Source organism: Tursiops truncatus, chromosome 4, assembly GCF_011762595.2.
Source record: "Tursiops truncatus isolate mTurTru1 chromosome 4, mTurTru1.mat.Y, whole genome shotgun sequence".
Classification (NCBI taxonomy): domain Eukaryota; kingdom Metazoa; phylum Chordata; class Mammalia; order Artiodactyla; family Delphinidae; genus Tursiops; species Tursiops truncatus.
In genome coordinates this window covers 97,933,109-97,946,993 of record NC_047037.1, presented here as the reverse complement: position 1 = coordinate 97,946,993, position 13,885 = coordinate 97,933,109, and the positions used below count along the sequence as shown (strand labels likewise).

General features: G+C 40.1%; 1 protein-coding gene across 17 annotated transcripts in view; it reads left to right on the top strand.

Annotated features, from left to right (window-relative positions):
- The window catches only part of ST3GAL6 (ST3 beta-galactoside alpha-2,3-sialyltransferase 6), a 100,426-nt gene that overhangs the window by 54,765 nt on the left and 31,776 nt on the right, over positions 1–13,885 (top strand). For 15 of the 17 annotated variants that reach the window (XR_012331549.1, XR_012331547.1, XR_012331548.1 and 12 more), the window contains 2 exons: positions 7,685–7,784; positions 12,280–12,357. Coding sequence is in view for 14 of the 17 variants with exons in the window: in XM_073804353.1 (XP_073660454.1) it covers positions 7,685–7,784; positions 12,280–12,357 (178 nt within the window). In the remaining 3 variants the exon portion in view is untranslated. Of the gene's footprint in view, positions 1–5,748; positions 5,974–7,684; positions 7,785–12,279; positions 12,358–13,885 lie in introns of all 17 variants that reach the window. The other 2 variants (XM_073804359.1, XM_073804357.1) reach the window with 1 other exon arrangement.

The window sequence follows — 13,885 nt, the reverse complement described above, 5'->3', positions numbered from 1 at the left end:
TTTTAATCAATGCCTACTTTAATGTGTATCATTCCCTTGCTTAACAGGATATTAAGTAACTATATTAAGTTCATGCTGTTATAGTTAAAAAATACAGTGATTATAGTTCTCCAGAATGTACAATTTAGAAGTTTCCCATAATATACAATATAAAAACCCAGAAAGATCTCTTGAGTGGGGATGATAGCACCCCTGTTTTCATCATCGTATGTGAAAAGGGCTTAGTGCAGTGCTGGGCATTTTGTAAGTACTTAATGAAGTGTGCTATTATTTATATGATCATCAGCACCAGAGGGTGGAGGTCCTTAGTATATAAATGAGGCTTCTGGACACATTTGGGTCATACCATTAATGATAAGGATCATTACTTGAAAAAGGGGTAATAACTGACTTAAAGAGGACTGAGGCCTTTCCATCCATTGCTGCCAGGTCCTATGTGTCTTCTTTAAGGTTTGGGCTCTATGGAGACGGCTAGATCTAGGAGGCTTAGGGGACCCGTGGGTCTGGACTAAGAGACTTAGACATTAATGCGTAGGTAGAGCTGCAGTTCATGCTCACAGGGGCATGTGATTGCAGAGAAGAGTCATACGCTGAGCAGTAAATACGAAGAGGAAGGAAGGCAGGATGTAAGATCTGTTGCCAAGTTCAGAGAGTCTCGGGTATGTGTCAGTGTGAGCTGAGGTCTGGTGGAGACCTGAATGAAGAAGAGTCTCTCCCAGGGTTGAATGGACACAGGCTGAGAGCAGGGCCACCTGGTAAGATTGTGGAGGTGAACCTTGAACAGGGGCACCTGGCTGAGAGGAAAGTTGTGGTTGAAATCCTGCCCATGCCAAGCTATGTGCCCACAGGGCTGTGTGGAGCCAGATTGGGTGTCCTTGTCTATTTTGCACAAAGATGCAAGTTATCGAGTATTTTTGTGGAGCAGAGGTATGCTGGATGAGAGAGGAGACCGAACAAAGCAGAGCAAGACCTCTGTCACTGGGGAAGCAGAGGGTATCAAGGGATAGAGTGGATGAGTACATGGTGTAGGATCCTAGTTACTTAGAATTGGATGTTTGATTGCTGAGCTGCTGGGGTAGCTGAGAGAGAGAAGAATGAAGACCTTGGAAAACTAGGATGTAATGTAATTCAGGGACCCGGCAACGGGAATTCAGGCCAGGTGAATGACATGTCCAAGTGTGGGATCAGTGGGAACCTGACCAAACTGTTGAGCTGCCGCTGGAGGCTTCTCAGGCTCCCTTTCCTTTGGGCCAGGATCAGGCTCAGAGGTTGGGGTGGAGCTGAGCCTACGGATGGGCACCGGGGTGTGTCTGCAGCTGAGCCTAGAGGTCACTGGGGGGAGAGAGGCCGGGCAGGCTGGGTCCGTCTGGAACCATGTGTGTGGAAGCATGTTTCTTCCTTGGAGTCATGTGATACTGACTGAGATACCCACCGGGTTTTTGTGCTTAGAGAATAGAATGATGTTTCTAGAATTATTGCTGAATATGCTTTTTTCTAACTGGTTGTTGGAAAAACAAGTCTCTTTAGGTTTGAAAAAGCATTAGAGAGTCTAAAAATAAGAATCTGACCATTTTCAAGTGTCATTCCGTAGGGTTTTTGTTTTGTTTTTATAAGCAATGCTATTATGGTTGCCCTGGGGCTCAAGAGTGTGCATTGAAATAGGAATCCTCCAGTTTGATTCTTAAGCGTACTGAAGTTTGAGGATCACTGCTCCAGGACACTCAATAGAACTATGGAGGAAAAAAAAAATGGATTTACTGAAATCCAAAATAGGGTGGGGAAGAACAAGGTTGTGAGTAATAGGGTGTTATTTCAGCAGTCTGTGACTATAAACTTTATCTCCATTTCATCAATTCCTAGAATTGATACCGCTTAGGGAGCTGGTAGGATGGGCAGATGAGACATTCTGTCATGTTCAGTCTGTTATCAGAAGGCTGGACCTTGCACCAATCTGTAAAAGCTCACATCCGGAGAGCAGCAGTACAGTGTGTGGACTCTGGTCTGATAGATACGGGTTTGAATCTGTTCTGCAATTTATTATCTCAGGTAAGTTAATATTCCTCTCAGAGCTTCAGTTTTCTCCTCTGTGAAATGGGAATTGTTAGTTTACTATTTCCCTCACAGGGTGGTTGTGAGGATCACATGAGATAATACACCGAAAGCATCTGTCGGGGGCCTTGAAAAATGCTAAGCGCTGCAATATCTTAATGATTCTAATTAGCCATTATTCATTAGGCATTACCATGTGGTAGGCATTTTGGATAAAAAATCAATACAAAGCATCTAGTTATGAGATCTGTAACTACATTCAACGATTATCCACTTAACATCTTCTGTGTGACATGTATTGTTAGAAGTAGATAAATAAATGCAAATAAAATGATTGACAAATCCTGCTCTCATGGAGTGGGGTCATTAATTGTAACATCTGTTACGGTCTCCGTATTTCAGTACATTCCTCCATGGTTCTCTTGAGAATCCTAGAGCAGTGATTCTCAAACTGTAGTTTGGGTCGGCGTAAGAATCAGACTGGAGTGTTCTTGTTTCAATACACTTTTCCAAGCCCTAGAGACTCAGATGAAGTAGGGGCTCAGGAACATGCATGTTAACAAGCCCTCGGCCGGTGCTGACCCTTGGAGCCGCCATGTCACTTTGGGGAACCCTACCCTGCAGCCCTCTCCCTGCAACCCATGTCTGTATTTGCCCTTTCGGAACTCTGCCCATCAACAGCGCACTGTCAGGAAGTTGTCAATTAGAATTTTCTCTTTTGGGTTCCCCTCATGTATTTTGTCTTGATAGACAGGATGACACCAGGAGTAGAACTGTGAGAAAGAAATGGTCAGACTTAAGTCTGTTTCTGTCTCTTAAACTGTGTGAGCTGGGACAACTCACTGAATTGCAGAAACTTTCATTTCCCTCATTCATCAAGAAGATGATGCCTGCACATCTGTTTTTTTTCTCTTTTTTTAACATCTTTATTGGAGTATAATTGCTTTACAATGGTGTGTTAGTTTCTGCTTTATAACAAAGTGAATCAGCCCTACATATACATATGTCCCCATATGTCTTCCTTCTTGTTTCTCCCTCCCACCCTCTCTATCCCACCCTCTAGGTGGTCACAAAGCACCGAGCTGATCTCCCTGGTCTATGTGGCTGCTTCCCACTAGCTATTTATTTTACATTTGGTAGTGTATATATGTCCATGCCACTCTCTCACTTCATCCCAGCTTACCCTTTCCCCTCCCCTTGTCCTCAAGTCCATTCTCTATGTCTGTGTCTTTATTCCTGTCCCGCCCCTAAGTTCTTCAGAACCACTCTTTTTTTTTTAGATTCCATATATATGTGTTAGCATACGGTATTTGTTTTTCTCTTTCTGACTGACTTCACTCTGTATGACAGACTCTTGCACATCTGTTTATCAAGCTTGTTTTGAGCCTTAAATGAAGTGATGGACATGCAAGCATTTTATGAACTTATAAAATATACTGTTATTATTAAAGAAAAGGAAAACCTGTTGCCAAGATTGAGCTCACTTTGGCATATGCAGATTATTCATCTATTGGGTTATGTATCATAATTGGGGAAGAAATAAACATTTGATCTCTGCCAATGATTCCTGCTCTCCCTTGACACCCTCTACTCACACTTTCGGTGAATAATTGCTTTATGGCTTAAACTTCGTGAAGGATGTTTTAGGGACTCCGGTCTTAGTAGCATCTGCAGCCAAGAAGCTGATATGTGTTGTTTAATGTCAAGATCTTGAAACTTGTTTGTTTTGGTAACTGAAGCTATATTGAAGGGACTTTTTTTTTTCCTCCCCTTAAAGCAGGCACTCTCTGTTAAATTCTTACTGGTGTTCCTTTGAGTCTTTTGCTCAAAGCAAAATGGTTGTTTCATTTATAGACTTATAATTAGAGAATTCATTTATTTGTGGGAGTTTTTGCTGTGAGCGAGCGGAGGGCCTCTACGTGTTTATCACAAGGATATCCTGGCCGGCCCCAGTTTGCTTTGCAACTTGAATATGGTTGCTTTGAATTGCCCATGACATGTGAGAGAGTGGTAAAGCTTCCAAAATTTTTCTCAGGTGGTGTATGCAGTAGCTCTTCACGAGTAGGTTCATTTTACTTTTTTTTTGTTTTTTCGGTACGCGGGCCTCTCACTGTTGTGGCCTCTCCCGTTGCGGAGCCCAGGCTCCGGACGCGCAGGCCCAGCGGCCATGGCTCACGGGCCCAGCCACTCCGCGGCATGTGGGATCCTCCCGGACCGGGGCACAGACCCGTGTCCCCTGCATCGGCAGGCGGACTCTACACCAATGTGCTACCAGGGAAGCCCTCATTTTACTTTTTGAAGCAAAAAAATGTTTTCTCACACTTCTTTGTCTTCAGCTAAACCACAAACTGCTGAGGAAAAAAACAACATCTCGCTTACCCATACTTTTATGCTCTGTAAAGTGATATATAAATTTCCCAAACAATATGTTTTGAGGGACAGATAAGCAAATTGAACTGTAAATACGGAGTTCTTTCTCTAGGCTTTCATATGCTATCTTACCTTAGATGTAAATATGTTTTAAAGAAATTGCTGATACTGATAAGTGGCATCCTTGTTGGGTGTTTGCAAAACTGATGTTACTCTGGGTGGAGTTTTAAATATTTAATCTGAGGACTTAAGCAGATTGTTTGGTGACTGTTTTGGCCCATGGTTAAATGTCTTCCAGGACAGTCTTAAGCCTGGTATCAGTAATTTCTAAAACTTTCTCTGTCCAAGTCTAACTTGTGGATTCTAGAACTTCCAGAGTTTCTGAACACCCCTGATATCTGAGGCTGTCCAATGTACAACAGAAGAGGCTTAATTATAGTGTATTTTCAGTTGAGTCACAGTATAGAAAGAATTCCATTGTGTTCTTTGGAGTCTTTTATATTTATCCTACATTCATGTTTGTGTGACACATGAATGAAAAAAACAAAAAACGTTTTGCAGAGGCCAGTTCAGTCAAAGGGCTGAATGAGCCAAGGACAGGCCACACCAGCTCCCTGTGTCCTGCCATCATGAATCATGACTCGTGGCCTCTGGCCAAAGTGTTTAATTATTAGCACTTCTCTCACACGTGAAGGGGAGGAAGCAGAGCTAGCATTTGTTGAACATGTCATAGGGGCCGGGCTCTGGGCTAGCTATCTCGCTGTCTTTGTTTCCTCAATTAACCAGTTCAGTGATGTGTCCAGCATCTCCCATGCCTCACTGTCTTAGACTTTTACTCTGATCATCCCAAACCTTAATTCTCTCCATTACTTGGATTTTACCAATTATTTCTCAAGAAGCACAGAACCATACTTTTTCTTTACCCACTAATGATCATGCAATTTGTTTCTTGCTTTTTACCAAGAATTTAAGGTGATTTCTAAAATAATGCACAATACATCAAGACATACATTGCAGATGGGCAAGGAAGACAGAATAAGGTGGAAAGGGAAGCACAGGCCTGAGGTGATCTACGAGTCCTTTCCATGTTTACTCCCTTTGCCAGCAGAGGAAGTGGCCTTTCCGCCACAGCCACACCCAACTGACTCTTTCTGTCAGACCAGTAAGAATACTGCACAGGCTACATTAAGGGCAGGCCAAGTTTCCCTTTGGTTTTCTCAAAACCCATGCATTTTATTGTATAGAAAAAAAGCACAGCTGGCTTTAGCTTTAGAAAACAAACAACCATAAAATATACAAACTTATTCAGCACATATTTTTGTGTCCTAGGTTATGCCAGACGCCCATCATTTTGGCCACTCTAACAGCCCAAAGAGGTTGGCTGTGTGCTCTCACTCCTGAACGTGTGAGAACAGTCAGGTTGGAAAAGGGGACACTGATTTACCTAAGGCCTCCCTCCAAGCCAGGAATTATGTGGAGTTGGGCCATGATTCCTGTCTTCTGATTTCTAACCAGTGTTGACTCTTCGCGGGGATTATGTCTGCTAAATTAGAAGTATGTGTAAACTAAAATTTGCTCATTTAACACGTTCATTTGCTTCCTCTTGACAGTCTTCATTTCTAATTAATTTATAATAGTGGCACATGGGGGTGGTGGCTGCCTTAATTGCAGTGAGAAGCAACAGCTGACACGAAGGGAGGTGTGCTCAGCAATCTGCATGGGATAATCCCTACAGTTTAGGGTCAACTCCAAACAGCCCCACACCCCCTCATTAGCTCCAGAGGGTCTCAACCCTAATGGAGCCCAGAACGATTATTACATTTGTTACGATGACCTCACATGATCCACAACAGCTTCATTTATGTTTAGTAGATTATACTTAAGAAGGCAATGGAGCTCTTTAAGAATCTAACCAATCAACTCTACTTCAATAAAATTAAAAAAAAATAAAAGAATCTAACCAGACTCACGTTCGACACTAAATTGCCCCAATTGAGGTTAATAGAGACGGACAGGAGTGAGCCGAGTGGTACATTCAAGTATCTAGATGGACCAGAAACTTGATAAGAGAGGCAAAGAAATAGTATATCTGTTTAAGCAACATGCATTGAAATAGAAGATCTAGTATAGAAACATATATTAAATTTGTCTTTTGCATTTCATTACATGTAGAAGTGAGGACATACTCATTTCTGCCTTTGAAGCAGAAGTGGGAACTAAAAATGTTTTAGGCTATAAAAAATATATTTTGTAAAGGGTTTTTTTTTTGTTTTTTGCATTTATACTCTAGAGAGGATGGTGTCCAGGTTTGTGTCTATCTATAAATGTGCAGTGAACTATACTGTCCATTTAGTATAAAAACAAGCAAATAATTAGCTAAATTTACCTGTGCTGTGATATGGTGCATCTAAAAGTGTGTAAAAAGTGAGGATGTGGGAGGACTTCCCTGGTGGCACAGTGGTTAAGAATCCAGCTGCCAATGCAGGGGACACGGGTTTGAGCCCTGGTCCGGGAAGATCCCACATGTCACGGAGCAACTAAGCCTGTGCACGACAACTACTGAGCCTGTGCTCTAGAGCCCAGGAGACAACTACTGAGCCCACGCATCACAACTACTGAAGCCTGCATGCCTAGAGCCCATGCTCGGCAACAAGAGAAGCCACTGCAGTGAGAAGCCCGCGCACTGCAGCTAGGGAAAGCCCGTGAGCAGCAATGAAGACCCAAAGCAGACAAAAATAAATAAATTAATTAGTTAATTAAAAAAAAAATTGAGGTTGTCGGAAATATTTTTTAGTAGGTTTTTTCCCCCAGTTTTTTAAAATGAGAAAATGACTTTTAGCATAAATAGCATTTAAAAGTCATTTCGAGCAATGACAAAACAAAATGTTTGTTTACATCTTAAGGCATATATTCATTTTCTCTTGAGATAGAGAAAATAGGTATTTTTTAATATTTCTGAAAAAAGTTTTGGATTTGAAATAGATGTGTAAAATTTTGTTCTGAATGAATTTTTTTCCTATCTAACATGGGAAAGTATTGGTCTAAACATGAATCATGTTGTGTTGATTAAAGAGGATGAGGAGAGACAGAAAAAATATTCACCTTCTGAAAATTTAGTAGGTGTTTCCAAAATAACAGGCTGATGTCAGTTTCTTATACTCTTCTCTCTATATGTTTATTCACTAATGCTTGTATGTAAGCCATTGTGTAAATCACCTGTATAACGATCTTGTCTTTCCCTTGGCCTTCATCCCCTGTGTTTCAGGTGGGCCAGCCATGAGAGGGTACCTTGTGGCCATCTTCCTGAGTGCTGTCTTCCTCTATTATGTGCTGCATTGTATATTGTGGGGAACAAATGCCTATGGGTAAGTTTTATTTTTGCTGTTTAAAAATGACTACCAAACTGGTGTTTCACATAGACCTGCAAATGGTATTAGAGGGACCTATTAAAAAAAACAAAAAACAAACAAAAAACAAACCCTGTAACACTTTGAACCTTTTCTAGCTTTTCCATTATAAATTGGAGTTTTACCATTCTAGTATCTTATACATTACATCTAACAGTTTAAATATTGATAAACAGCAACATCTTTTTATTGACTTTTCAGTGAAGCAGTGGTGTTGACCGTCTTTGGGGCATCACATTCTTATTTATATAATTCATCTTTTTGAATTGATGGAGTAATTCTTAGACTCAGTGGCACTTGATTCTTAGAGTCTAAAATGCTTGGATAAGAGACTGTTGATAAAATGTAGACACTACATATGGTTCCTTTTGTTTAAAAATATTTGGTGAATAATGATGTATGTGCAATTTGAAATGACTTCGACTTGAAATGTCACATATAAAATTTGAAGAGGCACAGGTAGTTTTATTAAAGAGAAAACTTCTATAATAAGATTTTTTATCATTTTTCCTTTTTTTTCTATTTTGAAAAGTACTTAGTTTGAATGAATTAATTGCAAATAAAAAATTAGCTACAGTTTATAGCCTGAATAGAAATGACTAGAATAAATACCACACAGGACTTGATTTCCTTGCATTCGTCACAAAGCATGTGACAATCTAGAAAACTTCAAAATCAATTATATTTCTTTGAAAAAGGAGTAACAGCAGTTACTGATACATCACAACTCGTCAACTTATAATACAAGCTTCCTGACATGCATTTCCTGAGTGAACCCAAATGTTCATTTTTTCAAACAAGGACATTTTGACAAGTTGAAGTAAAGTAAAATGGTTCATGGCTTCTAAGCAACAGGTTTTGTTTTTTTAAAAACCAAAAGAAAATTCAGAACAGCATTGTAATAGGATAAATTAAAGCTATGCTACCACATACAAAATTTTGCTAGAGTCGACTGAGTATAACACAACTTTTCGAACCAAAGGAAAACAAATCAAGAGATTAAAAAAATGATTCTGTCTAATCTAAAATCTGATTTCTACAAGTGTCACGAAGGGTTTGAGGTAGCACAACTGTCTGTACTTTCCTTGTGGTATGTTTAAAAAAAGGGGGTGGGGGAGGGGGAGGGGAGAGGAAATGTTTTCTTGCTTCTGAAAGCAAAGAACTTATTGGAATTAGAGAATAAACTGACCATGCAAGTATGTCCCTCCACTTGGCTATCACTGGTGCTCATCTGCCAGCCAAACATTTCCTTGCCTCCCACTGTGGCAACTGTCCTTTTAGGATTCAGGCCCACAGTTAAGGCTGGTCTGTTAGATTAACAGCAACAAAAAAAGAGCACTGTGGTCATTCAACCATTTATACCTCCCTAAATTTCTTAACACCTGAATAAGTCCAAATACAGGATAGCTGATTAAGCATTTCTTTTTCTAAAAGCAAATCGAGTCACTCTCATTTCTTGTTAATTTATGCTTTTTCTCATGAGAATGATTTTTTTCTAGAAAAGTGAACAGATGAACCACAGTTTATATCTAAAAAATAAACTTGCCAAATGTTGCTGATACTAAAAACAGATTAGTTATCATGGGAGGAACATTAGATAATCTAGATTAAATTGCCTACTCAAAGGTGCATATAAAATGTTTCGTAGCATTAAGTTTTTGTTATAGTACTACACTCGGGAGAAACATTAAGGAAAAAATCTTTCCTGATTATCTTCAATGTGGTTAAAAACAAAACATCTCGTACATAATGGTAATTAGTATGAATTTGTTTTTACAAAGTATTCTAATTTACCAAATTTCATATTTAGATGGGGGTGGGGAGAGAGGTTCTCTTGTCCCTCTTCCTAACTTTGCAAATCCTTGAGCTATGCTTTGCTAAACTACCATTCACACCAAGTGTGAGACCATCGTTACCGTGCTACTCTATCAAGAACATTCTAAGATATTTTCTATAATAAAGATAAATAGAGAAAAAGTTAATATACATGTTGCTGTATTCTACAATGTTTGCAACAAACTGTAAACTAACATAGTTTGAACCAACAGTACCCTCAGTTATACAAAACAATTTTTCAACCCTGAGGATGGGTGATTCAAAAACACTAAAGGCATCAAATTAGACTATGTCTATTTCTCCTCAAAATATATTTTCAAAACTCAGAATTCAGAAGTCTGGTACTTTTGGAAACTCCTTTGCTTGAGTTTCCCAGATTTTTGCTCAGAAATTGCTACTATGTGTTATAAATGTTTTAAAAAATTCTTCATCTTAATGCACATGACCAGAGCAGAAAAACTGACGTGGACAACGGGTTGGAAAATCCAAATCACTTAGCTTATAAATGTATAATGTAATCCTGGAGGACAACTGTTAGTCTAGAGGTATCCTTTTTCCTATTGTCAGTCCTTTGGTGAGGAATCAAGTTTTGATGACCTTTAAATCCTGAATGAGTGGTGAGTATAGGATGTCAAAATAAACCACATAAAAACTTCCTGCCTTAGACAAAAGTTCGGTACTTTTTGCCAGTGTTTGAATAGTAGATCCTAGATCATGTTTTTAGGTTTTGTTTTGTTTTGCTAGATTAAAAAAATGATGCTTCTGCATTTAACTTCATCACTGGTTGATTGTAATGCTCTTTATGGAAGGAAGTTAGGCAAATCATTGTAATGCTCTTTACGGTCACTGAAAAAACCCAATGCCAGGTGGGTCGGTTTGGACACAAGTTTTGAGGTTTTGGACTTAAATAATGAGCCATAGATCTCAGGAGTCTGATTATATACCACATGAGGATCCTACTGCAGGCATCTCTCCCTCCATCTCTGCCACTTTTGTCTCTGTCCTGTACTTAGTAATGGAAGACAAGAACAGAAAAGAAAGCACGAAGTTTACTAGATTGCTAATTCCCTACAAATCCTATTCTTGGTCACAGGGGAAATGACAAAGAAGACAATGAAAAGGGTCCAAATTCAGCACATTTTTCTTGTCATCAGAATTTGAGGCACGTTCATGTCACTCCTAAGCTAACACATTACTGCAGACACAGAAAGTATCGTGAAATTACCTCGGATGCTGGTAATTACCTCGGAGCTGGAAATTACCTCGGAACTTGCTTCCTTAAAAACTGTTTAAGACAAGTAATTGTCTTTTTTTAAGAAAAAACACCCACAGTCTTCACAATATCCCCAAATAGTTTGTTTTCTGGTTTAATAACCTTAGAAAACAAGTAATACCTTATACTTTATTTTGTCCTCTGACTATAATTTGGGTTTTGTGGCCTGCTGTGCTGGCCCACCATATTTATGTACCTTCCTCACATATAAATCAAGAGAGTTTTGCCATTTGGGGTATTTATAAAAGATGATTCTCTGCATCTGGCCTCAGAGTTCAGAAAGCTAGCAGTTTTAACTGTGGATTTTGTACCAAAAAAAGTTTAAAATTGAGTCAATCCATGAAGGGTTTAGGCTGTTTCTCTTTGAATCCTGTGATTGCAGAAGAAAATTGATTCAAAATTGATTCTAATTTTTTAGATTAATTCTCCACACAACTGATGATCATTAATAGTTTTTTTTTTTTTGGTGGTACGCGGGCCTCTCACTGTTGTGGCCTCTCCCGTTGCGGAGCACAGGCTCCGGACGCGCAGGCTCAGCGGCCATGGCTCACGGGCCCAGCCGCTCCGCGGCATGTGGGATCCTCCCAGACCGGGGCACGAACCCGTGTCCCCTGCATCGGCAGGCGGACTCTCAACCACTGCGCCACCAGGGAAGCCCTTTAATAGTTTTTTATATTAGGCTGTTCGCTCTTTCCTGGCTGAGTCTGGGTCCTGCTGCCCCCTGTCCCCTTCATTTGTTTTCATTGTTGTGCTCTGTCTTGTATCACAATACCCTTTGAAATTGTGGAGACAAGTGCTCCATTCAGGGGACACACAAGCGCCTAACCTGTGCCAAGAATAGAGGGGAGTTAGATATGTGACTCTAAATGGTGGGATTTGGGGAGTCCCCGGGGCACAGGCAGGGGCTACGGAACCTGCTCGGGGCAGTGTCTCTGTGGCGTTTGCTGACCATGGGTGTCCCCGCGTGTGGCACAGAGGACCTACATAGCCGTGTGCATTTTTCAGGCTTTTAGGAACTTCTAAACTGTGAGTCTGGTCTTGGCTTCCACAGTGTGATGATCCCAGTTCTTCTCAAAGGGTCCTTTGAGTCATTGCTCTTTGACCCTTCTGGGTCACTCGTCACCTCAGCCTTTTCCAGTCTCTCGCTTTGCATCCATGAATCCTCAAATGTGTCCAGGACTTAGGAGAAGCTTCTGTCATACGTCAGGGGCTGCGGTGAGCGTTTCTATTCCCTGCCTGAGAAGCCTCTCACTGGTGGCACCGCGTGGGCTCCCAGGGCATTTTCTTCCCTTTGGGCCGTCTTCCTCGTTCTGGTTTCTGACTGACGCTATTTTTGTCTCATAGGGTGCCACCTGTGGAAATGAAGAAGAGAAATAAGATCCAGCCTTGTTTATCAAAGCCAGCTTTTGCCTCTCTCCTGAGGTAAAAATACAAAAGAAACCGTGGCACACAAAATGTTCAAAATGTGTTTGTAATCATTCTCCACACTTGTTTGCTTTTTTTCACGCAAATCTTAGCAGTATAAGTACATAATATGGTTATCCTACATTTAAGGAAGAGCTTGACTATCCTGTGTCTTTTTGTGCTTTTAGTCAGAACTCTGCATATATTTTAAGAAAAGACATTGAAGAACTCAGTCAGACCAGTATTCTTTTCACACAGGTGAGATTAGAGAGGTCTGTTTGTGTTTGATCATAAAAGAGTGCACTGTCCTTTTAGGGTTTTCTTTCCCCACCCTTGTTCCCATGTTATTTTCCACTCTTGTTATTTTTATTTAACTTCTAGGTTAAAGTTTACAGTAGATATTTTCCTTTCACAGACTTTTAATGAACTACATAGAATGTAAGTAATGATTGTTCATTATGGTTGTCAGGACTTGTAGAGAATTTACTCTTCCATCCATAAACATTCTTTTTCTTTGTCACCACTGCTTTGATAGAGTGCTGGTCAAAATGCTTCCAGATTAATAGAAATCAATGACAGTCGGGTCTGGGCATGTTGAAGTGTGTAAAACACATACAAGCTTTTCAGCATTTTATCTTTTAAGGATCTAAAATTAACATTGTCTTTTCTTATTTTCTTTTATCGTATTACTGTATCTCTCCATGACTGGTTCTTAACCTTTTGGGGCTACAGGTCCCTTTAAAAATCAGCCAACCTTCTGGAAAACTTTAGATACATAAAATATTTTTACATCTGACTACAGGTGTGCCACGGCTGCTTGTAGTCAGTCTGTGGGTGTGTGTCCAGTTAGGATCACTGCAAAACTAGAAGAGTGATGTTAAACTTTTTTTTTTTTTTTTTTTTTAAACCATGACCCATAGTAAGAAATACATTTTGCTTTGGAACTTAGTGTCCATACATATTTATAATAAAAAAAAGAAAGAATTTTTACCTTTCCTACTCCAGATACCCTGTATTCTGTTCTATTCACTTTTTAAAAATGAGCTGACCATGACTCGCAAAATTGACTTCATGAGCCACCCATGGGTTGCAGACTGCAGCTTCAAAGTGCTACTCTAGAATCAAAGTACTCTTCAGCTTTCGAGAGAAAAGGCATTTTCTTTCTGAGAAAACCCAAAGGGGTTAGAGTATTTATGAAAGATTGCTCAGCAGGTGTGTAAGTCTGCACATTTGTCACGTGAATAGTATTCCCTGGAGGCAGAGCTCCCTCCTTTGCAGTAGCTATCAGGAGAAGCTCTGCTGGGAAACCTGGCGGAGTTACCTGCAGTGCTATGAAGAGGACACCTTTCCTTAGCATTGAGCTTGGGTGTAGTTTCATCTTTGTCAGGTATGGGTTAGTGACTCCAGATAATAGTTACTTCACTTTTTATAGCTTTGGTTTCTTTGTCTCGTCGACTGAAAAAAAAAAAAAAAAAAAAAAGCACAGCCTAAACGTTGAGAATGTTTTATTTGGGGACCTTACTGAGGACTGTAGCCTGGGATGGCA